This window comes from Eleginops maclovinus, chromosome 15 (genome assembly GCF_036324505.1).
Source record: "Eleginops maclovinus isolate JMC-PN-2008 ecotype Puerto Natales chromosome 15, JC_Emac_rtc_rv5, whole genome shotgun sequence".
In the NCBI taxonomy this organism is placed as follows: domain Eukaryota; kingdom Metazoa; phylum Chordata; class Actinopteri; order Perciformes; family Eleginopidae; genus Eleginops; species Eleginops maclovinus.
In genome coordinates, this window is record NC_086363.1 from 7960247 (window position 1) to 7988156 (window position 27910).

At 43.0% G+C, this 27910-nt stretch overlaps 1 protein-coding gene across 1 annotated transcript; it reads left to right on the plus strand.

The window, feature by feature from the left end:
• Positions 1-115: 115 nt before the first annotated feature.
• tulp4a (TUB like protein 4a) lies at positions 116-27591 on the plus strand. The gene is made up of 14 exons (XM_063901892.1): positions 116-145; positions 1421-2389; positions 12363-12491; positions 13392-13553; positions 14041-14221; positions 17418-17525; positions 17650-17816; positions 18050-18274; positions 18507-18741; positions 19655-19799; positions 20400-20544; positions 20720-20813; positions 20926-24419; positions 24528-27591. Exons 2-14 carry the CDS (start codon positions 2138-2140, stop codon positions 24642-24644), a joined length of 5454 nt encoding a protein of 1817 aa, XP_063757962.1. The 5' UTR covers positions 116-145; positions 1421-2137; the 3' UTR covers positions 24645-27591.
• The last annotated feature ends 319 nt before the right edge of the window (positions 27592-27910 follow it).

Sequence of the window (27910 nt, forward strand, 5' to 3'; positions counted from 1 at the left end):
CAAAGTTAGAAAACTCCAGTTGTTGATGTGAACTGGGATGATCTAATTGGTCTAAATCACGTTCCCGTCACGTGACCCAGCTGTCGGGCCCTGCCAGTGTACAGTAACGGCTGCAGGCAGAGGAAGAAGCAGCAGCAACACAGAGGTAAGCAGTTCCCTGCTTATTGATGTTCTCCGGCTTTGTGTACGGTAGGTCTGAAATGACTGTTTCATAGTGTCCACTGCGACACTGACATGCTTGTGTCATTAACAACTACGTGCTAACATTGAAAACAACGTTAGAATAAACACTCTGCTAACGTACTAGCCGTAGCCAGTTAGCGACAAGTTGCCAGCGGCGGATGGACAGAGCCAGTCTCCGCTGATGGTGGTTCAGATTCAGCTAGCTAGCTGCTCGGTTAGCCCATTAGCTATCGCTGTCTGGCTGTTCTTTGTGGAAGAGACAACAACACAGGCTGCTCCATTCATGAGCATCTCGGCTGGCTAGATCAGCGTCACTGCACAAAAAAAGTACATTAAAACAGAGGAGATTAATCCCGCTGCTGACATGTTTTGATCCGTGAAAGCCCACACAGCTCTCTGGTTGGATCCACCAACACCCAGGTTCTAGCTATCGGTAGCTAACAGACAGCTCTCGGTGATGGGTGTTCGGGTTGATTCGGCATCATCTCACAGGGTTCAACATTAACGTTGTTTTTAATGTCAGTTACTAACGTTAGTATCTCTGGATCTGACACCAACGGTAGGCTACACCTTACTGGCAACTATAAATCTTTTGATGGAGGAAAATGACACTCTTGTAATATCACTTGTCTATAATATAGTGTTCGTTTGTGTGTGTGTGTGCTTTTATTTAATACTCTGACAATTGACTTAATCCAAATGTCGATTATAGTCTGGCACACCAGATGTCCATCGGGTGTAATTTTATTGTCTGATGACAGTCATGAGCATCGTGAATCTAGACGTCCGTCGGTGCCCAATCCTGACTTGGATCCTGTTAGATTGCTTTTAAAATCACTGAATAATGTTATGTTCTCGCCCTCTTTGAGTACATTGCTTTCATTTATAATTGTGGCTTTGGTACATCAGCGCAGCTCGTCGAGTAAAACAGGTAAAGCCAAAATGATACACGATTCTTTTAAATTATTCAGCAAGCAGTTAAATATTCTTCCGTTACGGTGGATAGTCCTCTAACTAAATTGATAAGTAACGGTAAGTGAGAGGTAATTTTAGCATAGCGCATTAATATTTAAATGAACGGCTGTGGGCGTCAGGTGGGTGCTTCCAGCGATTGCACTGTTGCACCTTTGGCTTGTACGCTTTATTTATCAACTGTAGCCTAATAAAACAATAAATAGAAATACACTTTATTTGGTTGCGACATTGTCTGTATGATGATGACATCCCCTTTTTCCAGTTTCCAGCAGTCCTCCATGGGATCCCCGAGGCGGGTTGATAAGGCAGATTGGCTGACGTGATGACGTTCCCGGGAGAAGCGGCTCTCCTGCGGGCTGACAGCTGATGGAGTCCCCGCTCCTCCTCTCGCACACGGCCGGGGTCGTATGAGGAGGACACGGAGCCCTGAAATGACCCACTAAACTGGACAAAAACGATACTAACATCAACTGGGAGAAGTGCTGGGACGTGTTGAGGGGAATGGGTCCATCTCCTGCTGATGAGTTTACGACACAACGATATTTTTTGGACGTTTGTTTTTGATTAGCTGACATTAAGTGGAATTTCCAATACTCTCATCTTATGCCTTGCCATTTAAACATCGTCAACAAGGTAGCTCACTGATCAAACACATCACAATGACTTGAATGAGTGCCTTTTGCAGCCCATGATATCTTTAACCTAGCATCGCTAAAGTCAACAGTTTTGTGACCTCATTTGTACTTTTAGGGAATTGTTCACTGGTCATCTCTTAATCAGTATTGCAAATCACCAAAATAGCCGAGAGAAAGCGCACGTATTATGCACCGTTGTCGCTGTCTCACATCCAACACCGAACCAGTAACCTCAGGGGAGGAGAGGCGCTCATAACAGTACCGACCCCACCCGAAGAAACCCCAACCTCCCTCTGGGTATTTAAAAAAATATATATCCACGGGGGTAGAATACAGCTGCTGGCATGTTCGCCGCCGTTGAACATGGCCCGGTCCTCTGCAGCGACTCCAACATCCTGTGCCTGTCCTGGAAGGGCCGGGTGCCCAAGAGCGAGAAAGAGAAGCCGGTGTGCAGGAAGCGTTACTACGAGGAGGGCTGGCTCGCTACCGGGAATGGCCGAGGAGTTGTTGGGGTCACATTTACGTCCAGCCACTGCAGACGGGACCGACCCACCCCACAAAGAGTAAACTTCAACCTCAGAGGACACAACAGCGAGGTAAGACATGTTTAATGGTAAATGCATATGAGGTTGTTCCTACTATATTAAACTGACTGATATTTGCATACGAAAGGTTTGATAATTTGAAATAGTTATTTCAATATATGCCTCACCACATATCGAAATAAGTTCGTTCAATTCAATGATGCTCTTGAGTGGGATGGTTTTATTGTGATTCCAGAAAATATACACAGGTATAATCAAATATATTTCTAGCACATAGCATAGTACACTTAAAAAATATCCTGTTTACCATGATAGTGCACTTGAGTAACGAGTAACTTAACACACTCGCCCTTCTTCTAATTAAAACCGTCCTCTACACTTAAAAGACATACAACTTCAGCATCTACCTATTTATGAATTTTCGGTCAGTGTTCTCATTTCCCAGCTGCATAGTTGGGCACAGAGCAATGTCCTTAAAGTTGCTGCGCTTTTGTACTTATTTAGGGCATGTTTGGCAACAAGTGTATTATCTAGCACAATGATGGTGCACTTTAGTTGAAGAGTGACCCACCCTGTCTGTGCCATGGCATGCTGAGAGTTTAAAGTATTTTTACAACAGGTGATTCAACAGTTTACAACGATGGAGTAGTCCGGGAAATTGTGTCGTGTTTGTTTGGAAGAAAGACCTTCCTGCTCTCAGTGGCTCTTTGTTTGACATCCCTGCACTGGATCTACTCACTGCTTCTACTCACAACATTACCGTGCTCAACCCTCTGGCACTGCTCTTATCTCTCATCATCGTAATACCCTTCCAAAGTTTCCTACCACTAGTGCACTCAGGCCATTCATTGTCATTGGAAAGATCAGTGGAGTAAAGTAGAGGTCTTTCCCCCGGCAATGTATTTGAATATTCCTGTCATTATATAGCAGTGCTGGCACAAGTGGAGACTGCACACAGGTTGCGTATTCTCCTTTAGTGGGTGGAGCAGTTGGTCGAATGGAGCAAGGTGCTGTGTCAGCATTCCATAAGGCAGCTGAAGGGAGAGTGGATGAATCCCCACAGAGAGTGACTGAAGCGCAGCAGAAATGTCATTTAACTCTGCCCACTTGAATGTGGTCCAAGTACTGACATTTTCCTTTTGTTATTTTTGGTGCATGCGGTGTGGAGGACATGACACCTACGTAATTCTAATTCACCCACTTTGTTTGTATGTGTATTTGACTTTATCTACCATATAAGGGCTGATTCAAAAGAATGATGACTCAATATGTTTTGTGTGTTAAAGTTACAGGTAACAATGACACGTTGTTGACATAGCTTATAGATATGGGTATTACTGTTTAAATGCAGCTATACTGCGATAAACTGTCATTATATTGGAAACAAGGATACATTGGAGCTCCTTTTTCCTTCGCTTTAATTATGGCCTTTTCACTATTCTCTCCCTTATTCGTTCAACCAAGTTCCAAAAAAGCTCTGGGCTGCGTTATTTGCGAATATCCAAAAACCTGTGGATATGAAGTCTTTAATAATGTTTGAATAAATTGGGTGAACCTATTCCGACCAGGAACGTTAGCTTTTCTTTTAGGCATCCCTACCCATTAGACATTTTGACAAATTTGTAATAAAAGTAAAACGTTAGTTTGCCTGACACTCATGGAAGTTTTGTCATATTGTTGTTGTTTTCATTTATTTTGACTGGATAGCTCTTCTATACACCACACTTTACTCACTGTTTTGCCTTAGTCATTGAAGTTGAGTGAATTTAGTGTACTGCAAGAGAGATGTTTCATTTGAAGAAGTTGCACCATTTACCATGCGTTCCTAATTCACCCCATACAGCTGTGTGTCTCTGACTTAATTCAGTTTTTGTATTTTTTTGCATCCATCACGCTGCTCTGAGCATTAAACACAGATTCAACTGGGGGAGAAATGTACTCCTACACCTCCCTTTGACCTCATCCCAGCGCCTCCTTTTTAGATTTGATTTAAAGTAATCAATAAATGCTTTGGGAATTGCAAAATCCATCACTTGTCCACCCTATGCATAATTTGGAGTTTATGACAGTGGTTGAAATCACACTGCCTAATGAGTTTTGTCAAGTTATGACAGATCTGTTCACTCTCCCACATTATTTTCCGTTTTGCTATTTGCAATTCCAACAACAAGGAAGTTGACCCATAGAGATTAGTTGGTCTATGTTTTTTAGTCCTGTCTACTTATTAAAACCGTTTTTACAATAAGAAAACTGTTTAAATGTCAATACATTTGAATAACCTTTCCCTGTATGTTAAAGTGGCACACTCAGCAGACGCGTCCTCCGACATCCCTGTCCTTTAAACGTCATCGCTGTCATTGAACACTTGTCGTCGTTGGTGACGAGTGTCCTTTCACGTAAATTGGCTCAAATCATGTTATGAATGACTGCACCCACAAAAGTGCAACATGAACTCATCCTTTAGGAGTTTGGTTCTGCCAAGATCGATACTCGTGCCAGCATCCTTAAGTCGAGCCATTATTCCTGTTGACGTATCAGACCTGTGATCATTCTAATGTACGCACGCTGCTGAACGGATGTGTCTTTTGGACATGGCCCAAAACAGGCAGTGTGGTAAAGAACAGGGCAGATTTTGACCTGTAGATGTCTGTTACGAGTGTTTGACTCTGACATCATTGTTTGCCACACTTCAGAGGCTCTGATTGGTTCTCGTGCTGAGGAAATCGCCTATCCTAAGACCCACAAAATACTTATTGGAATCACTAGACTCAGGTTAAGAATCAGGCTTTAGATTGCTCAGACCAGGAGGTTTGCATGAATGTAGGCATTTTAATTGGCACCTTGTAGAGAGTCATTTGATTGGCCTATTGTTAGAGTGTTGTTATTGGCCCATTGGAATATGCCCTCTGATTGATCCAATACCTTCCATATGCTAGCTCCACTGTTAAGAAGAGGGCAGACAGGGAGAGGACTGTAATAAGGTGTTGTACTGCCTCTCCCTGGGGGAAAAACGGTCTGATTTACACTTCGGTCACCCTTTATCCTCAAGGTAAAAGTATCTTGTGTTGTGGTCAATCTCAGCTGTTTTCCTGCTGCTTTACCTATTCCGGAGGCTCTCATGATCTTTTTTAGATAATGAGAAGGTCTGTAGTACTTCTCTGATGTATGTTTGTCCTCTGTATTTAATACCCCTTCAGCCAGGTTGAGACAGATAATTACAAGGTAACAGCTTCAAAGGGAGGAAGGTGTGTGGTGCCAATGCTCCTTTTGTTTGTCTCCCACGGTCCATCTTTTCACAATGGGCGTCATGAGAAATCTACTTTGTATTCAGTGTTTGTTTTTTGTTTTTCATTGAGCTTGGTTGCTTAGCAGAAATGCTCAGGCGCTTATTACGCTTTCAACTCAGCATACTGTTATAATATAATAAACTTAAACACATTGTTTTTGGTGATGCCACAATAAGGAACATTTCTCACCATTGTTAATTGTTTTATGATTGTTTAGTCTTTTGAAATGCTCATCCTTGGAGCCAGATGTAATGTGTTCAAACAGCTTTCTTTTTTTGACCAGCTGTCCCAAACCCACCAACATGTAGAAGACAATGATTTAAAACAGAGAAAGGCGCTGTGATTTTGCTTGGAAATTTGAATGAAGCGTTTAAAAGAGTATTTCTCTGTTGCTCAACTAATCAACTAATAATTTCCCTCTGTTTTCTTCTGAAAGAGAGTTTTTTCCAGCATTATGGCTGCTACTCAGAGTGCAAAACTAAAAATAAACCAACAATACAAAATATAGAAAGGTTATTAAAAGAAGGTTTGGCCTTAAACGACCTGAAGCTATTTTTATAAACCGATACTAACCTCAAGCAGCAGGCAATGCTGTTGCATTACATCTAGAAAAAAAACGTGTGAAATAGATGAAAGCAATACGTTTTGCATCTTTCTATGTGTCTATACTTCTGAAGCTGCATTTCTCCCTCTGGGACGTGCATCAGAATAGATCAACTCCTTCTGACAATCCAGCGCGTTTAATACTATCATATTGCACTCAGATGCTGAACAGACTGAGCAGATAGTCAGTAGGAGTCCAATCATTCTCCATGAGAGATGAACATCAGAGACGGGCTTGACAACGACTGTCAGCATGTTGACAAGGAAATGGTGGAAACAACTCTGAGTTTGGGAAAATTGTCTGTCAGAATCCCAACAACTGCTAGCTGTGCCATTTGTCTTACAGTACAATCATACATGCATGCTTTATGTCCTTTTAGTTCCAGGGAAAATATCCACCATTCTGATACTGTTCCATTATAGATTCGTTTTCACAAAAAAAATATCTTGTTGTCTATTTTGAAGATTAAAATCCTTCCTTTTGCTGCAACATCCTTGGCTTTCAGGTGCATCTTTGTTCAAGTTTAAGTTCCTTTTGCTGCATTAAACAGTAGGAGCTCCAAGTTAGAAAGTGCAATCTAACATTTCTCGAGCATGTACGCGGGGAGAGAAGGTAGAACATTAAGGGAGAATCTCAAGGGAAGACGTTGTGACTTTCGTTGCTAAAAATATGCATCCTCTTAAAGTCCTCAGCACAATGTCATTCTGTTTATGATTTGTTGCGACTGAAACTGCTTTCAAGTTATTTACGAAAAGATTTGTGTGACAACTGAAGTTAAAAACATGCATTCATACACACCTCGCTACCATTTCCATGAGTACGATGGGTGGGTAATTCCGCTAAGGCAGAAGTTTTGGTTTTTCCTTTGAGGCCTGATCCAGGCTCTAAGCTAAAGCAAGTGTGTGAGGACCTAATCCAAAAGAGACGAGAGGCCCGAGGGCACGTACACATGTTTACCACTTCACAATGTAGGTTCAACTCGCAGTGGGACTTATTTGATCTGTTGTGCAGTGTGACATTTCCTTGCATTAAAACTGTCATAAATACATTTGTTTATTTCTCTGGTAGATTCTGTGGTGCAGAGCAACTAACTGTTCAGACATAATGGGGACCATAATAAGACATTGCTGGACTGAAGGGACAATGCAGCATCATTTTCCAGCAATAAGGCTGAACGTTTTAAAGCAGGATAGTTGTAGAAGTCCTCACTTTTAATGGGCTTAGCAGCATATCTGCCTCAGAGTTTTCTTCTGTGTCACTCACCTCCACTTCCATCACCACCTGTTTAATTTTCTAATGAGTTCCTTACTCTGCACCACAGCTCTCCACCCCCCATCATGTTCTACTCTCCTGGCTTTTTACCTCGGAAGCTCTATTCTCTTCTCTTTACTGACCTCTTGACTTTAGAAGCCCTGCTGTGATTGAAGAGCACACAACCCATTCACTGCATTAAAATGACCACACCAGTAGTGTTTAGTGGAAATGGCATTAGTGTGCCGCTAATCCATTCTTCAAGAGGGCATGTTGCTCAAAAACACTCGGGCTCCTCTGCCTCCTCAAATCCAGGTGTACTTCTCTGCTTGCCAGAAGTGTTTCAAGAGAGACAGTGTGGTTTGTGCAGTGCAAGTTGTTTTTGCAATAAGTGATGTTTGTAGTCAGAAAAGACAAACATATCTGCACACTCGGGTTCACTTTGTTTTGGTGTTGCTATTTGCAGTATAAATGCTCCTCACTTCAGCCTACACAGCCAACATCTGTGAAAACAACAAATAGAAAGTGCCAGATTGCCTTTCTTGTACATGTAGTTTTGTATGCTACTTTATGTTTGCTGATTATGTTTTAGAGAGGTTTAGTCTTTACAGTTCTGCACTCATTTTGATTTAGCTTTGATGGAGGCTACATTACAGTCATTACAGGGAAAAACATACATCATAGCAGACTGTAGACCAGGTGTTGTCTTGTGATGCTGCAAATTTCTAATCACGTTATGATTCTTACGCACAATGTCCTGTTGCATTACAACTTGAGGGTAGTCCGGAAAAATATATTGCAGCTTTTGATAGATTTGGATTAAAGAGCCAATTTAGTATCCATACAAGCAGCGTACAGGCACATCCAGTAAACAGTATGTAATTATTTTTTCATCCACGTTTTTGAGTCAGTCTTTACAATACCAGCCCTGTACTCAATTTTCTAAGAGCAGTACTGTTTGGGGGAAATTAGCCAAAGGACCTGCGTACGATAGGATAAGTCATAAGATGTTTAACTGCAAGTCAGTGTGTCCACATTGCCAAGACGCAGAGTACACTGTCCCTGCAGCTTTCTTCCTCTGCTTTCCATCGCACCCAGTGATAACCAATGAAGAGGCTATTATCGGATATTGATTAAAGATTTAGCACATACTTGCTCTGCTCGTAAACATTTCAGACTCTACCTCCTGAAGGTCCCGTCCCGTTGCCCTTTCTGCTCGCTGCAAATCTCTCTGACCCTACTTCCCCCACTCCTGCCTTCCTTGCTTTTGTATCAGTGCAGCTCTTCTCTTTAATTGAGTTTTGCCTCTGATTTAATATCATGTCATACCCACAACAGAGGCAGTTGTGGAGGGAGAAGAGAGAGGCTCCTTCTCGCTTGGTAGTTCTGTATCTTAGATTTTATTGTCGGTCAGGGGGTCTTGACTTTCCAACTATTCTTCATTAGTCAAGAAGTTCCAGCAGCTTCACATTCAAAAGGACCATTTCTTTACCATCAATGTCGTTATAACTGCGATTATTTGTTCCTTTTTCTAGATTTTTTATTCAGATACAGAAAGATAATTGTGTCTTGGTGTCTGTGTCATTCCTGTGCTGCAGTCCATATTTCCAAAATGGTACATTAAAGACTTAATCTAAATGAATAAATGTTTAACTATGACTTTTTCTAGCCTATTTAGGAAGGTAAAAAAAAGTGTATTTCAGTTTCATCTTGCCGTTGTATAGTGTCATTTAGGTTTGTGCATATTAAGAACAAATACAAAACCACAGCCTACTCCTTCATAACATGGTTTCTAAGAAGCCCTAACACTAAAAAGACCTGTGTTGCCATGGACCCATGCTCTTACAACTGCACCGCTGTGATACTGCACTGTCACTGTGTCCTCTCACTTTTGCTGACTCCAATGCAACCCAAAACTGTCCCTTGATTTGATTTGATTTGGTATTCTCAGTTAAGTTGCTAGGGTCAGCTTTACTCCCAGTCTCCAAGTCCCAGCAAGAGGAAGGGCCGCAACGACAACATCAAGACACTGCAGGAGTAAATACTGTGCCAACTTCCCAAGGAGAAGTTGTCAATGGCTGTGCCCTGACCAAAGGGCAGAATTAAAAGGATTATAAACATGTAGTAACCCACTTTCTTAATGCCAAATTGTGGTATAAAACATTCTACGGCACTTTCATTGGGTCTTTGAGAGCATTGTCACCAATCACCATGCTGGTCTGCATATGCTTGCATTTGTGCTTGCATTCTCCTTTTTCGTCTGTGATCCCTTTGGCCCCTGATTGTCCTGTGGCTTCTCACTCTTATCCTGCCTGTCTCCATGTGACGTCTGATCTCCCAGATCGCTGCGTCACAGTGAGGTGCTCAGCTGTCTCCCTCGCGGGTTGCCTGACCAGCTCACACTAATCTCCACACTGAGCTATATTTACACAGACGCATATAGAGATGATTCCTACCTCTATGCGGCTGCAGATAATGCAAAACATAACATGTGTGAACATTATGCTTATTTATTTATTTGTTATCTTTTGTTTTGTCCCCTTGTTAGTTTATAGCATATAAAGGATGTAAGAATTAGGCAAATGGGCTCCTCCATAATCTAAAGCCTCATGTCAACACCAGCTGGACCTGTACTGGGTTCCATAATACCATCCGGAAAATCCATTTTGCTCACCAGAGGTTGCAGACAGTGGAGTAACAAGACGGATTTGTATTCCCCTAAGGAGAAACTTGATCGTAGAAATGTGTCTTTCCAGCAAATCTTTGACAATACTACTGCCCCAGCCTGTCAGCTTTGCGCCCGCTGAGCACTGCTGCCTCCAGTGACTGCTGTGGCTGAGTGAAACATGGTCGGCCCTTTTTAATGGTGCGTGAATTTGGTCAAGTCCGTCAGAATGACATAGAGGCCTTAGGTGCAGAGCTGCAACAGGCCAGGTCTCATTGTGTCCTCTTTCCTGCAGTCTGCCAGCTGAGGTACACCTATAGAGCAACATTAGGATTTATACCACTGGGAGTGGGAGGGAAAACACAGTAAATCTGGCTCATAGGACACCTTATTGCTGAGGGAGCAAGGCCAGCACAGCGATGAATCCTACTGTTCAGTCATTAGGCCAGAGGGCTGCACATGGTGTATTCATATAAACATGTTTGTGTGAGACAGAGCACTTAAAGTTCAGCTAGTATAACTCACTTTTTATCACCTCAGACATTCAACATTTCACACAGCAGTGATTATTAGGGAATTATCTGAAAACCCTGATTGGTAACTGTTACCTGCTTTTATTGCATGGAAGCATCTACTGGATTCATACAATTTAGTAATATTTATTTATCCACATTTCTAAAGTACATTGCCTATGTAACTTACCATCGAACCTAGAAAAAAGCCGTGGGCTTTTTGCTGCCTCTTTTCCCAACATTTGGTCGTGCTGCTCAAGTTTTGACCCTGAAGCGAATGTATAATGATGTGATTAATCAATGACTTGCTAAATTGGGTTCATGATCAATCTAGTTACAGAAGTAACTATGTGTTTTAGATGAAGGGGGAATTGTTTATTTAGGTTTTCTATATCTTTTCAGTATCTTTTCTTTCTTCAGCGGGATATCAAATTGTTTTATGAGCACATCTTTACTGACACCTGTCCCACTGGACCATGGTTGGATTAGACTGTGTGTTTGCTGCGCGGGCTGAGGAGGGGGATGGTGGAGTTGGGAGAAAAAGAGCAAGACTGGCTGGCTTATCCAACTCTCGGCCACTGATCTGTTGGTCTTTCACTCAGAGAGCGTAAGCCCCACTAAAACCTGCCCTGTTTTGTGTGTTTGAGCGTGTACAGCCCACGTGCTTCACTTAGGGAGAGCAGAGCTGCTCCCTGTTCAGGATTATTCCTCTGGGAATAGGCTGAGTCACGCCACAGAAGAACAGAGAGAAACATGCAGGGAGTAGAGGGGGCTGGATGGAGACTGTGCTTTAGAGATGGGTGATGCTGACAAAGAAAAACATTATAATTACTTTGATTGTTTATTTCTGCCAGTGATGAGTTATGTAAGCTGATGAGGATCCATTTCTTCATCCATTAAACACAAAAACCCATGCATCTCACTTGTGTCAGAGGTTTACTGATCGTCAATCCACAATACAGTTTTTTCAGGGAACTATTTTGGGTCTTGTCTATCACTTGCTCTTTTAGATCGGATTCCCTTCTAATTACAAATGTGATAATTAGACAAATGCAATGTTTTCTATAGAGTAAAAATAGAAACATAACTGGTGCATTGAGACAAACAGAACATCAGCTTTTCATTATTCACATTATCAAGTCATAAAACAAGGAAGAACACTCAGAAATGTCCTTGTTGAAGTGTGGTTTGGATTGGATAGACAACAGTATAGTGAGAGATTCAATAATTGAATCTCATAGTCTGTAATATTCAGGATATTTGCAGCTCCTTTGAGACTCTTTCAAAATGAGGTTAACCCACTTTGTGGTATATTTTCATCTGGTTTGATGCTAAATATAGCTCATTGAAATGTTGGAACGTGGATTTAACTTTCTGGATTTTAGGCGTTTCAGCTGACGCCCCAATTTAGAGCTTCCTACAGCGAGTGTGCAGGCAAGAGTTCAGAGTTTAGATCCAGGGCACACTGACAAGTCATTGTGCTGCTCATCATCTCACATTATCTGTTGCAGTTAGGGACGCTAAGCTCTGACAGGAAGGCCGCTGCTGTGTATACATATTTGCATACCTCTCTGAAAGTACTTATCTGACTGGATAACACTGACAGGGTCACAGACAATGGCTGTCAGAAGGACACAGGACAGTCTCTATAATCATTGTTTTTGTCCCTTTTCTCCGCTCTCATTGTGTTTTCTGTTTCTTTCAGGTGGTCTTGGTGCGGTGGAATGAGCCCTTCCAGAAACTGGCTACCTGTGATACAGATGGAGGAATCTTTGTCTGGATCCAGTATGAGGGCCGCTGGTCCGTGGAGCTGGTCAATGACCGTGGAGCCCAGGTAAAATACATTACACGGATATGGGACGTGAACAAACTCTGTAATTCCAAGTGCATTTTAAATTTGTATTTACACAGAATGCATGTCGAGAAATAAAAATAGTATTCATGCATATAAATAGCAAGTAAATGCATAATATAGGACAGTCATAGGGGGAACATGCATATCATCAACAACAACAAATGAACAGAAGAAGTGTAGATCTACAGATAACACTTTATTCAACACTTTCACTCTACTGTGACTCACTGCTCACTACACCTAAAGAAAACAACTCCCTCACATTGCTTAGGCCGATTGTTAATAATAACTGCCATGTGAACAATGGGTAGGCTTAATCCATCAATCACAGCATCTTATCTTTTGGGAAATCTTATCTCGGGAACCTCTTAACCAGAGCTCTGTCTTTAAGTACATATAGTTTGGAAATAGCTCCTCTGCTCTATCCACCCTAAGTGAAGGCATTTTCAAATACAAGGGTTATTATTATTATTCATACTGACATCACCAGGCGGTCATTATTTAAGTCCCAGCCCTTTCAGTATTGACAGCCAGTAGGAGGGCATGTATTTTAATGTACCTTATTCTTTAATTTTCTGACAGTGCCGGTCACAATACTAGAATGAAACTAGTGTGAATGTCTTGCTAGCAGCATCTACAGGCCGTTCTTCTCTTAACATCAAACTTCAACATTTATTATTAAACTAAATTATTATCCAAATAATCACCAAGGAAGATTTCTGTGGATCGACGTATCGATGAATCGAGGAACTGTTTCAGTGCTTCATAAAAGAATGACTGTTAAAATGTGATCAGAGGCTCTTTAGGGTGTTTTAATCTTAAAGCTAGCATCTCATTATCATCATTCCTTACTTAACTCATGTGTCTGGTGCCCTGTAGGTGAGTGACTTCACCTGGTCCCATGATGGCACCCAGGCTCTCATCTCCTACCGTGATGGCTTTGTTCTGGTGGGGTCAGTCAGCGGGCAGAGACACTGGTCCTCCGAGATCAACCTGGAAAGCCAGATTACCTGTGGGATCTGGACTCCCGATGACCAGCAGGTAACACACACACATCCCACAGAATTGTAACAACTCTACCACTTTGCAAGCCTTTGATTTGAATAGCTGTGGAAGCTTTAGGTTGTCATTTGCCACTTTTAGTATGTGGACTTGTCATTCAGAAGGCTGCGACCGGCCCAGAGGGAGATCCTCTCTGAATGACAGCAACCCTGCTCTGTCTTGAAAGTGTTATTTTTTTGTTAGGCTATGTTTATGCTTCCATGCTGTTAGATTGTCAGCTCAGGTTGGACATCATCAAACTTCAGTCTGGATATGTGTCTCTGTCTTTGTTCACCCATTCATCCCATTTATGTCTCTTTCACCAAGTTGTTTTCCTTGTGATGTGCACTTCTCTTGACTCTGTCATCGCTTGTCTATTTCTAAGTGTGGCTTCCTTTCCGTCTTTATTCTTCTGTCTTTAAGTTAGAGTGTGTCATTTTTTCCTCTTCATTCCTCTCCCTTAAAGCCCTTTACTGTTTCTCTCTAGGTGTTGTTTGGTACTGCCGACGGACAGGTGATAGTGATGGACTGCCATGGGCGCATGCTGGCCCACATTCTGCTGCATGAGTCGGATGGCATCATCAGCATGTCCTGGAACTATCCCAGTTTCCTGGTGGAGGACAGCAGTGAGAGCGACACAGATTCTGACGACTACTCCCCACCGCAAGGTAAGCTGCTCGGGGTTTGATTTGAACTGACTGCTCTTTGTGGCTTGTGCAGACACACACACAGCAAAAAATGCAACTGACATCATGTCTACAGTAGACGACTGATTCATCTGATATAAAAGGAGAGACTAATAAAGGTTTACACAGTAAGGATGTCTCAATACCAAAAACACTTAATTTCACAATTATTGATAACTAATTTGAAACCACGTTAAATAAATGTATCGGCCTAAATAGTTAAAAGAGGGAGGGTCATCCTAGTCTTGCTATTTAATACGTAGGTACTGTAAAATACAGCATATGTAGGACTATAAGTTACTCCACCTGCCTCTTACCAATCTTTTTTTACGTCTCCATCAATTCTTCCTTAGGCCCTTAGTCCAAAGGGAAGCGGGAAAGATTTCCAATTGGGGGCACAAGGTTAGGACACAAGTTATGGCTGGTAGGTTTTTGCTATATTGCGTTAGTAGCGTCAGTTCCCCCGGTCTTCTCATGAATATTTAAGTCTCGGAAACAGGTGTACATGTGGACATAAACAGTGCCTTCATTCTGTTTGGATATTAGATTGATATTAAGATCATATACCAGATGAATGTATAGTAAAAAAGATAAGAATCATCACAGAACATGTTCAGCGGAGTGCTTCTGAACACTTCTGAAGGCCTTTGTCACAATTCAATTTCTATCTTGATAAGTCTGCTTTCCCCTGTTTAGTATAATAAGTATAATATTGGGTTGTTGATGTATAAGAGGTATTAATCGAAGCTTAACATCGGAAGGGAAGGTCATTTGTGATGCTGATCTCACCGGCGATTCGCTTCAGTTATTAAACTTCATAAGTGAGAAGATGACTCTTACATTATTTTCCACTTCTCTGCCAGTTGTGAAGACGGGGAGGGAGAGACGCATTAAAACAAGAGAGTGTGACCAAATGGAAGGTGGGTGGGGGGATGCGGTTAAAGATGGAGGGCAGGAGGTGAAGGAGGAGCTCTCTTGACAATGGGCTGACGCTGCCACTGGACCTCCTGTTTGCTTTTAATGCTGCAGTAGCTGTTGTCATAACAGCAGCAGATGTCACAGTGTAAGGGGGTGCGTCACCAGACTCTGTGTGTGCGACACACCTACATTATGGACAGTCAGTGCGTCTACTTGGAAAACGAAGTGTGGTATCTTCAATAAAATGCACTCTTTGTAATGTCTAAACAAACAAGTGACCTCATTCATGACTTTGTTTTCAATGGTTTCTTCTTTGACAAAATCCACTTGGACTCCATTGGAATATGTTCACCTTTTTAATGTCCAGATCGCCCCCTGGTACAAAATACAAAATATTAGGCCTTCATGTATATGTGTTGGCGCAAAGCCTCTAAAAAACAAAACAACAGGGGCGGTGTAGCAGCAATCTAACAACACCATAAACTGAATTTATACTGTAACGACAATATCAACAAGTCCGTTTTTTTAGGAATAGGTTGACAATATAATAAAATATGACAAAGGCTCTCTTGGCTTCATTCTGAAAAACTTAAATGGAAGCTTTACGTGTCAAAATAAAAAATACTGCACAGCTCTGGCTACAGTTGACTGTATGCTACTGTTGAAATAGTTGCCAAATAAACATTTACACCCTACCTGTAGATTCTCCTCCAACCAACCTCCTTCTCCGATTGTCATGAATCCTTGTCACCTTTTTAGTGCCCTTTGCTGGCAGCCTGCAGACGTATTCGATGGCAGTATTTAAAACAGTCAGCGGTGAGCCTGAGCAAATCTGGTAGCTTCACTGTCCAATACGTCGATTACTGCTACTTTACTGGGACGTCAGCAGTCACACAACCGTAGAGTTGCATGTGGTTAGCCCTCCCAACCTCCTTGCTGCTGCTTCCACCGTGTACACCAGCCCACGTAACAGCCTCATTTTATTGGTCAATGTTTTCTTTTTTGCCTCCTTTTATTCTCCTGAGCTTAATTAGTCCCAGTTGCTAAGGCTGAATTGGTGAGTGTCTGTCCTCCTCCTGCTGTGCTATTTTTCCCTTCCTTTCACCGTGGGTTATGTGGTAAAGCTGAAAAGTGCTTGCCTTAGCTGGAACACTGATTATGCTCGAACTCACTAATTAAACCAGTCAATAGTAATTGATTGGCCTCGATAGAAATGAAAATTTCTATCACCAGACACCAGGCCGCCTGCTTCTCTGCCTTCCAAATCTCTGTATCATGATATATAATGGGGACCCATTATCACTGCACAGCACCACACTCTGTGTACAAAATAATCATATGTCTCACTTAATGTTAAACAATTGTGAATGGATAACTAACGGGAAGGAGTAACTAAGCGTGGGCTGAACTCAAAAGCAGAGGTGGATAATTAATTTGTGTTGGTATTTGGGTCATTGCAGGACTATGAGAAAGGACTGATTCAAGGATGTTTAAATGGCAACATATAGGTGGTTGTCTGAAGGTGTTCTATTTATAGCATGTGGCAAAACATGCCACTTGTTTGCAGCTATAGGTGCAGTAGGGAGATGTGTATTCTCATTACATGTACACAGTGAAAACTCACTGCAAAATAATTACAACTGCCAATGAACTGTCCTCGTGTGTGTCTTTAATAGCATCCAGCTACCTCTACAGTAAACACTCATAAGAACTCACACATGGGTGGTATTTTATGACCAGCTCTGGAAATGCAAGTTAATCCTCTCATGGAAAATGCCATTATATTGGTTGTTTAGTCTGGCCAACACTCCAGAACCTCAATACGTTCTGTTTACTATGAAATAAGACAATGACAATGAGCAGATCCTCACATTTCCGAAGCTGCAACTTGGCAATGTTTGGCAGGTTCGCTTGAAAAAAAGAATCCATGATTAAAAAGGGTTAACATTGATTTTCTTTAGGTTTTTTTGACAAATTGATTTATTGACTAATCAATTAAGCCCCTCCCTTGTTTCCTGTCAGGTTACATTGTGGCTGTAAGAAGTTATGTTCCTTACTCTCCGTTCTGCCATATAAAGATAAACCTCCCGATAATGTTGACATAAAATAAATTGACATTTTATTGAGTGCACAGATGTGTAGGGAAGCCTGCTTTATTCATTTGAAGTTGAAACCGTCTACTTTATACTGTTACCACATCATTATGTTGCTTTCTCAGCTCCTGTTTAGTATGTTTGTGTTGCCCTTTGTCTCTTCCCAGTTCACAGTCAGAAACCCCTGCTGACCGTCAGCTTCACATCTGGAGACATCAGCCTGATGAACAACTACGACGACCTCTCTCCCACCCTCATCCGCACCGGGCTGAAAGGTGTGCGGGAGTTTCTCACTCATAAATATTGTAAAATTATATCTAAATGAGTTTATCTATTTAGGTTGGTAGCATGTGTCACTTTGTATAACATTACTTTTTTCTCCTGTGCCTCGTGCTGCAGATGTGGTGGTGCAGTGGTGCTCGCAGGGGGACCTCCTTGCGGTGGCAGGGATGGAGAGGACCCTCCTCCCCAACGACCCCTCCTGTCCTCCTCCTACCAGGAGCGCCCTTGTTAAGTTCTACAACGTTCGGGGTGAACACATCTACACACTGGACACGCCAGCACAGGTGAACTGTAACAAAGCCCAACCTGGCTAATGAGTAGTCTGAGTCGCATTGCTCAGTATGTGTTATTTCCCCTTTGCCAATGATTGGACTCTGTACACACAGCCATAACAATCAAATCCCTTAATATTTACATCTTTCATGCTTTTTTTAAAGGATGTATTGCAGTATGTAGTGTAGTAAATGTGAGAAAACAATCTAATCCTGTCTCCCATGTGTCTTCTATCACCCTGCAGCGCCCCATCACTACGCTGTGTTGGGGCCACCGGGACTCCCGTCTGTTCTTGGCATGCGGCCCGGCGCTCTACGTAGTACGAGTGGAGCACCGCGTTGCCAACTTGCAGCTACTGTGCCAGCAGGGCATCGCCACAGCAGTGAAGGAGGAAAAAGATGTTGCCAAGCTCACCATGCCTTCCCGCCTCTGTTCTTACGTCACTACTGCTTTTGTACCCACCATTAAGGTAACACAGAACAGGAGGTGGCCAGATCCATTGAAACCATAAAATTCAACTTTCTGGATTGTACTTAATGTATTGCATTGCCGGCAGAGATGCCGCCTTCTGAGATTAAGCTTCTTAACAAATACACCCCGGCAAAATATCTGCTGATCATAACATTTTTTAATACAACTGCTCTTTAAATAAAATGTTGTGTAAGTTGAACTGCACTATAATGCAGTTTTTTCATTTTCAGCCCCCCATCCCTGATCCGAACAACATGCGCGATTTCGTGAGCTACCCGACAGCTGGAAATGAGCGTCTGCACTGTACAATGAAGCGAACAGAGGATAACCCTGAGGTGGGGGGGCCCTGCTACACTCTGTACCTGGAGTACCTCGGAGGTCTGGTGCCCATCCTCAAAGGCCGGCGGATAAGTAAACTGCGTCCAGAGTTTGTCATCATGGACCCTAAGACAGATGGGAAAACAGGTAAAACTGCGCTGTCTTCATATTGGTAACCTAACAGAACAATACCAAGAGAAGATTCCTGATTAGACTGGTTGGTCTAATAAGTAAGACAAAAAACAACCTTTGTTTGATAATTAAAATATGTGTCAACTCTGTCGATCAACTTATTGATTTGTTGATACATCTGTACCTGTTAGCATAAAATCCATGTATGTGTTACTGTAAGAGCAAAACGAACACTGCTGAATGTATTCCTCTCAGACACATCTGCCTGCTCCAGTACTTTTCCAGTTATTTGAGTTCCTTGAGTTGGCACTCAGAGTGGCTATGTTTTAGTCACATAGGGCAGACTGCGCCCATGTTAATTAAAAGCTGCTTAATGGGGGCTCTGATGGCCCCTGGGTTCCTCATAAATCAACCCGCACCCTCTCCATGCAGTGATAAATGAAGCCAGCCATGAAATGGTTCCAGCCCATTCACACTTTAATGTCCATCAAATAAATTAACTTGACCTAAACTGGAACAGCAGCGGTTCACTGGCTCCATATGAATGAGGAAAAGAGAGGAATTGAAACTACTGAAACAAAGATTTTTGACCAAATGGGATTAAATATTTACCTTTAGAAATGCTGAACAATGCTGCGCCATATAGTTTTTAACAAAAATATGATGAAGTGGTTGGAGAGTAGATTTCCTGCAATGTCATCTGTATTTTCAGAAATGCCAAAGAAGAGACATCTCTACTTGTATTTGTATTTCCTTTTATCTTCCTGATTCATTTCACAAGTGAATCAGATGTCATTAAAATGAGTGTACAGTAAACACACATTATAGCATGTCATTCATTGTTTTTTGTTGGTTTTAACAAATATACAATCCATTTACTCAAAATTGACCCCTCCTTTTCATCCTCCATCTTGCTTTCTCTCCTCAGACGAGATATACGGCAACAGTCTGATATCTGCTATGATTGACAGCTGTAACTGCTCTGACTCCAGTGACATTGAGCTGAGTGACGACTGGGTTGGCAAGAAATCTCCAAAGATATCCAGAGGGAGCAAATCCCCCAAACTGCCCAGGTAACCAGAAACCTGTGTGTACTGTAGCATGTCATCTTTATTTGATGGTTCCTAAATATATATATATTTTTTATATACAAAATGAATATGTGCTTGACAAAGGGCCATCTGCTAATCACTACAGATTAACATCCACACAAACACGGAGGCAGTATTTTGCCCTGGGACACTTTGACATTTTGATCGAAGGACCTATAGATTAGTGGAAGGTTGTTTAGTTCCCTCCACAAAAAATGAAATAAGCTAAGAGGGTTTGGCTTACATGTTACACAATTATTCAGATTCAAGGAACAATTTTAAGTTTTGATAAATATTTAACTTTCCACATGATACGCAGTTATTCAGCATTAGCTTCTATGCTTCTGGTGCCTGAGCTTCTTCCCACAGCTTAAAGACACAAGAATGAACGTTTGGCTTTGAATAAATGTCTATTGTTGATCTGCAATATCAGAAGAGAGATGATTTGAGTCACCCCAGCAGTTATTGAAAACTTACCCTACAAAAAATAATCTCCAATGATTTTGGTTCATGCATGCCTAAACCTTTTTTTTTTATTTGCTACCTTCTCTGTAGAGACTTAGTTTGTCCCTTTTCCAACAGGATCAACATTGATCCCAGAAAATCGCCCAAACTTTCCCGTGCTACACAAGAGATCTCCAGGTCACCACGGTTACCAATAAGGAAACCCTCTATTGGCTCACCCAGTCTAACACGGAGGGAATTTCCTCTGGATGACATCACTCAGGTAACAGTAAAATCATTTGAGCTTCATTTGTTGGTTTCCTCTGGATCAGTGCTGTTCAGTGAAGTCTATGCACAGGATGAGTGTGCATAAACTTTTCTAGCACATCAAATACAATAACGAACGACGTACATAATTTGTACAAGTAAAAATAATTCTCTTTGTGCCCGTCTTGCAGCAAAATTACCTTGCTCAGGTCACATCCAATATTTGGGGAACGAAATTCAAGATTGTGGGGCTCGCTGCATTCTTGCCAACTAATCTTGGTGCAGGTAACCAATCAAAGACTTTTCAACTAGCATTTAGCAATACATGAATAAATACATTTCAGTAAGTCCAATTTCATTTTTTCCCCTCAATTTTTCTCTGGTCCTCTCCCCTCAGTCATCTATAAGACAAGCCTCCTCCATCTGCAGCCCCGACAGATGACCATCTACCTGCCAGAGGTGCGTAAAATCTCCATGGACTACATCAATCTGCCCGTCTTCAGCCCCAACGTCTTTAGTGAGGATGAAGATGACCTGCCTGTGTCCGGCCCCGCTGGGAGCACAGATGACAACCCGCCCTGCACCGTCAACATCCCTATTGCCCCCATCCATAGCCCAGCCCAGGCCATGTCCCCTGCCCAAAGCATTGGTCTGGTCCAGTCACTCCTAGCCAATCAAAATGTTCAGCTGGATGTCCTAACGAATCCCACAGCAACCCCTGCTGGGGCCACAGCTGGTGGGTCAGACCAAAGCCAGGACACCATCCTAACAGCCCAGTACACCGTGCCCACCAGGTACTCCAGCCCTGGGCAGGTCATCTTTGGGGGACTAGAAATCGGACGCCTGATGGTGGGACCTCCACCTTCTCATCATCCTTCACAACCACAACAACAATCAAGCCACCATCAACAGCAGCAGCAACACCCACAACAACAACAACTACAACATCAACAACAAATTCAGCACCACCACCAACAGCTTCAGCAGCACACACTCCAACAGCAGCAGCAGCATCAGCTCCAACAACAGCAGCAACTCCAGCAGCAGCAGCAGCAGATGCTGCAGCACCAACACTTACAGCAGCAGCAGCAGCTCCAGCAGCAACACATCCAGCAGCAGCTCCAACACATCCAGCAGCAGCATCAACATCAGCTCCAGCAGCACATACAGCAACAGCAACACATCCAACAGCAGCATCAACACATTCAGCAGCAACTGCAGCAACAAATGCACCATCAACATCAAACGCAGCATCAGATGCAACAACAACAGCAACAACAACAACAACAACAACAACAGCAGCAGCAGCAGCAGCAGCAGCAGCATCAGCATCAGCAGCAGCAGCAGCACCACCATCCACTCCAACAGCCTCTCCAAATTCAAATCCCTGTTACCTCAATGTCATCCGGACAGACTTCAGGTGCAGCGATGCTCCAGCAGGGGGCGCTGCAGATACAGATCCCTCATCCACCTGCTGATTTTGTGGTTGAGAGAGCATTGGGGGGTGAACAGGAGCACCTCCTGAAAATTAAAACCATGCGGCCAACTCCACAGCTGGCTGAGGGCGATACATTGGTGTTTAGTGCCCCTCTGGAGCTCAGTAAGATGAACCCCCCACCCCCCTACCCCGGGACAGTGGCTGCTGCTATAGCAGCTGCAGCAGCTGCTGCCGCTTCAGCATCAGCGGCCGCTGCTGCCTCCAGTCCTGCATCTGGATCAGGAGGGGGCACTAATGAGACTCCTCCCCCTGGAGAACTTTGTCTAAAGAAGGGCGAGTTCTCACTTTATCCTTCAGGTCAGCAACAAGCTCAGTACCCCACACCCCTGGGGTATGAGAGGATAACAACATTTGACAGCAGTGGCAATGTGGAGGAAGTATGTCGTCCTCGAACGCGCCTTGTCTGCAATCAGAATGTGTACACACTCCAGGGACCTGGCAGCTCCGCCACTCTCAGGGTCACCTCCTCCTCCTCAGCTGACAAGAAGAACCAGCTGCCCTACGCCTCTGCCACACTCAACAGACTCACCGCACCTCGCTATTCCATACCCAGTGGAGACCCACCTCCGTACCCGGACCCGGCTAATCAGAACAGCGCTGTTGGCAGGAACCCTGGACAGAGGCTTGACAGCAGTTTGATCCACGCCACTCTCAGAAGGAACAGCCGAGAGGCCGCTCTCAAAGTTTCTCAGATGCTGGAGCCACCCAGACCACTGCCTCCGAAGGCTAAAAACAGTAGTAGTGCACTAGCAGCCTCCTTCCAGCAGAGGGTGCCAACAGCCTTGTACACGTGCAGTCAGTGTAGCAGTGGATCGAGTGTCGGAAGCACTGCCCCAGGGAGCACTAATGGAATAGCTGGAGGCACTATTATCAGGCAAGATTTCCCTCCAGGGAACGGGGCCCCACACAGCACAGTTATTGTTCATTCCAACAGCACCACCCCTCTGGCCTCACAGTCCTCTTACAGCCTGCTGAGCGCTCTTGAAGGATCTGGGACCACAGGAGGAGGAAGTAACAGAGACAGGGCAGATTATGTGAATTCAGCATTTAGTGAGGATGAAACCCTGAACCAGTCATTGAGGAATCTTGCGCTAGGAGGAAGTGATACATCAGGACTAGTTGTGAAACGCCCACCTCCCTATCAGTGGGACCCAGCAGCCACAGAGGAGGTGTGGGTTCCTCAGGAACGGACAGCCACCCTGAGTCCCGCTGGCCCCCCCGGACCCCACAAACCGCCTCCACTTATTCTTAGCCCGGCTCACCACTTAGATGTGTCCAGGCTGCCTTTTGTCCTTTCTCCAAAATCCCCCACAAGTCCAAGTGCTGCTTCATTTCAAGCTGCTGCAGCAGCTGCAGGATACCAAATCTCTCTCCAGTACCCTCCATCAACTGCCTATCCTGGGGCCCAGCTACAGCCCATCCAAGGGTCACCACGCCCCTGCTCCTCCCCAAAGGAGGTTGTTGCACCAGTACCCTTCTCACAGCAGGATGCAACCCTTGTGTTACCGCCTGGTTACCCTGCAAACCTGGCAAACCTCACCTGCTGCCCTCTCCCACCCCTGTATCCTGGAGGAAGTGCTTGTGCCGGCCTCCCTATTCCTTCCATTGCCCTCCACACTCCTTGGGGTACTTATAACTCTTGCCCACCTATGTCCAGTCCTGCAGTGCCACTACCACCCAAAGCCTCCCACATGGCAGTAGACAAAAATGTTCTTTCGCCTCCTCCTCCTCCACCGCCACCCCCTCCACCTCCACCCCCACCAGTGGAGCTGCAAGAGGCCATGGCAGAGGCCGGGGAAGGTTTCCAGGAGGTGCTCTCCTTGACCGAAAGCCCTGTCCCACAGCGGTCTGATAAGTTTGTAAAGAAAAACCGCAAGCGAGTAGATGGGCGCACCGAGGAGGCTAACGTGCCGCCTTTGGCTGAAGGGAGCAAGTCGAAAAAGGAGGGCAGAGCTTTGGGCGATTTCAACTCCCTTATCTCGAGTCCAAGGCTGGGAGGGAGGGACAAGAAGAAGCTGAAAGGACAGAAAGAGCAGCAGCTGAAGGCAAAGAAGCTGAGTAAGGCCACTGCCAACAGTGAGTTCCAGGACAGTTCAGAAAGTGAGCCGGAGCTCTTCATCAGCGGGGATGAGCTGCTCAATCAGTGCCAGAGTGGTAAGAAGGGCTGGAAGAGTAAGAGGAACCTGAGGGCTGCCAATGAGCTAGACGAGATAAAGTGTCGAAAGGCCAACGAGAAGGAGGACCGAGGGCTGGGCAGCCAGGGCTTTGTGTACGTCATGGCGAACAAACAGCCACTGTGGAATGAAGCCACACAGGTGTACCAGCTGGACTTTGGTGGGCGCGTCACACAGGAGTCTGCCAAGAACTTTCAAATTGAACTGGAGGGCAGACAGGTAAGAGAGCTCTCTGCATGATATCTGTATGTTTAACTGATCATTTCAGGTATTTGAAACACTGGGATGTCTGTATTCATTGTTTTCTTTGTTTGTTTTTCTACACAGGTGATGCAGTTCGGCAGGATAGATGGCAATGCCTACATCCTAGACTTTCAGTATCCCTTCTCTGCTGTGCAGGCCTTTGCAGTGGCTTTAGCCAATGTTACGCAACGCCTCAAATGAGATGTCCCCTCTGTACTTACCCTGAGTTATATCTGGGATTTAAATGCAATCTGTTGGAGGGGCACAGTTGTTTCATTTGAGATTAATAATCTTTGATTTTGGAGAGGAGATTTAAATCAGCCTGGGTTCATAGAAAGATATACAATCATGCTGCACTACACAATGCTGCCACTAGAGTTGGTGCAATAAGCATTGGCTGCATTTGCCAAGGTTGCCCTCAGTCAGTGGCTCCTTGCAATGCATGTAGGGCCAAAGAGCTGAGCTTTGGTAATCATCATGCAAATAAATGCTGCTTTAGCTAGTAGACGCTTATAGACATGATAACCTGTAAACAGAGAGGAATTGTCGAGGTGCAGTTTTCAAAAGAAGCAGCAGTGATACTTGAAAACCACACTCTGGAGATCACAGTTGTTTATTTCCCAGAGCGCACAGGTACTACTGGGCACTGAAATCCATTGCTGTACAAACTTCAGTGAAACAGTTACCACTTTATTATACTGCTTTTGCTTTTAGGATTTTATTAAATGGCGGAGGGTAGGAGGGTCTTTTTGTTTTTACTCTCTGCCATTCCTTTTGTTACTATCTCAATACTATCTTGGCTGGAATTGAGGCTTAGATATATGCATCATTTAGGAGCACTACTAAGAGGTCACACTTTTCACTGTAGTAAAAGGTGTGTCACTGTTAAACACTTGGGAAGGTCGAAGAGTAAATATAGAGGTGAACTGCAGTCTTTTCCACATAGTTTCCTGGGACTTTGAAGGAAGAAGAAATGTTACTCCGCTACATGGATTAATTTAAATGTAATGTGCATTTTGTTCTTTATTCAGATATGAATTTTAACGTTATTGTCATTGTTTGTGATATACAATCTTCATACCCTGTCAACATCGTTTTTAACTTTCCTGTTTTATTTGGGAGAACTAGGGGCTGAATTCGAATATTGCTGTGTAGTCCAGAGTAATTCAGGAGGGAGGGGTGTGCTGAATAGCAATGACTGATATATCTTGTACTTAGTGAAATACCTACATACGGTGACATGGGCGCAAAAGAAGTCGCCAGGCCTAGATTGAACAACGTAACCTCTGGCATGAAGTGATTTGTCACCTGCTGCCACTTCTGTGAAGTGAGTGTGTAGTTTGCTCCTGCTCTTTAAAGACCACACTAAACATACAAGCAAGGTACAGGAAATATTTTTGTATATTTCACCTATGCCATTTCATACTCTTTTCAGAAGTCATGTAAATACATATCAGTCATGATGTAAATGTTGTAAAGAGACTTGGGTGACTGTTTACGCCTGTCTCCACTGTGTTTTAAGTGTCATTTCAGGTGTGGAGTGTCGCTGTAGTACTGTTCAGCTCAACAGCTACAACCACAAAAAAAAAGTTAAGACTTAAGCTGAAATCATTGTCACTGAATCTTTGAAGTCAGAACTCCAATGAAGGATGAAGCTATTGAAATCTGTTCATTTAGAAAGCTGACACTAATATCTGAAAAGCTGTTTTTTCTTCTTCTTTAAGTCAGTCAAGCTTGTCTTTGTGTTGAATTAAGAACACAGCAGAGCCAGCTTATAGGAGCATGGGCAGTCAATTATTAGGCACATTGCCAAAATAAATAAGAAGATTTTATCAAGTTAAAGGAATACCCCAAACTGATCATTTGTATATAACTCAAACATGTTACCTTGAAATCTTGAACAACAACAACAACAACAACAACAACAACAAATCATTAATATTTGACAAAGACATTGGTGAGTAATTGATGTACAAATGATCATTATGGGGTTGAAATATTCCTTAAAGCTGGTAGCCAAACAAAAAAAGGGCAGTAATATTGGGTTGGTGAGTTCCTATTCACCTTTAACCTTTGTGCCAAAATACCCATTTGCTAAGATTTATAGTAAAGAAAATGGGCCTAGAAGTAAAGTGTAACTTGATATAAAGAAATGTATAACTTTGGACCAGCTATGTTTTGGTCTCTGAATTGATGAGATTATTAAATTCTTTAGTGTGAGCTTTATTTATCACAACCAGATGCATGTCTGTCAGAGGGGGTGGGGGCTGTAGGGATTGGGGATACAATAAATAATTATTAAAGTCTCTTCTGATCCAAAAAAAAAAGAACATGAGCATGTCATGAAGAAAATATCCATTTCCTGTGTTAGTTGTGCAATATTTTCTGGGGGGGGGGGGGGGTCCTTTGTTATCGCTTTTGACCACAGTTTGATACCATTCTTTTAGTTCAGCATCTCAGTTGCATTTAATTTATGAGATTATTTCCTGAAGGAGATATAGTATCTATACATACTGTATATTGTGGAGTTTTCCGAACATTGCTTTGTGTTGATAAAACAGTTTGTTACAAGTGTAGCCCAAATGATGAGATGGGGTTTGGTCGGGGGCGGGGTTTAGGATCGGGCAAGTCTTCTGTGTTTTGTGAAGTTTGCATTGGATGGAAAGATGTGAATGAGTAAGTGCCCAGTTTAGTGTAGTTGGTAGACTAGTTATGTAGTGTAACTGTTAAGTCAAGGTGTGTCTGTATTCAACTGTGCAGTCTACCAATCCCATCAGTGTTAAATCTATTATCTTTAAACGTGTGTGTTCATGGCTTCTTACACATACACACACACATCATTCTCTCACAAGTGTATGCCGCTGAGTTCATGTTCAGAATTGCCTCTATGGACTTAGGTTAAGGATTCACTTTAAACTGATTTTACGAGATGGCCTGTTGTAGATATTGTAGGATTTGGCTTTTCTTTAGAAAAGGTATGTGCTTTGTATTTGTAGTTGTAGACTTAAATGACAAAAACACTTGAAAAGAATCTGAGTCTGATTTGGTGACTGAACGTTTATAGTGAATGGATAGTAAGGCATGCCATGTAAATTATTTTATAATTGTATATGTCACGCATCTTTTGAATAAAACGTCATTGTTTCCGAAATAAGTGTCCTGTCTTCAATAGATTCAATATTATGTTGAATTTAGATATGGGATTATTGTTACCCTGCCAGCTATTGGACTAGAGTTTACACAATTTGCTGTATCATACATCAAATATTATGATTTCTCATAGCAGGATAGCACAAATTCAATCTATCTCAATTTCACAAATGTATTCTGGCCATGTCAAACAAACCTGACAATGTTTAATCGGATAAATGACTTTTTCACAATTATGTTTTTATGATTTTAAAATAGTAAATCTGTCATAATTGTGAAAAGGTGTCACTGTCTCACTATTTTTGACTGTCTATAGC

Excerpts from the sequence above, each read along its gene's own strand:
- tulp4a (XM_063901892.1), top strand. The coding sequence starts at position 2,138 with ATGTTCGCCGCCGTTGAACATGGCCCGGTCCTCTGCAGCGACTCCAAC. Across the intron at positions 18,742-19,654 it reads TAAGACAGATGGGAAAACAG|ACGAGATATACGGCAACAGT; the intron begins GTAAAACTGCGC and ends TTCTCTCCTCAG. Across the intron at positions 20,545-20,719 it reads CTCTGGATGACATCACTCAG|CAAAATTACCTTGCTCAGGT; the intron begins GTAACAGTAAAA and ends CCCGTCTTGCAG.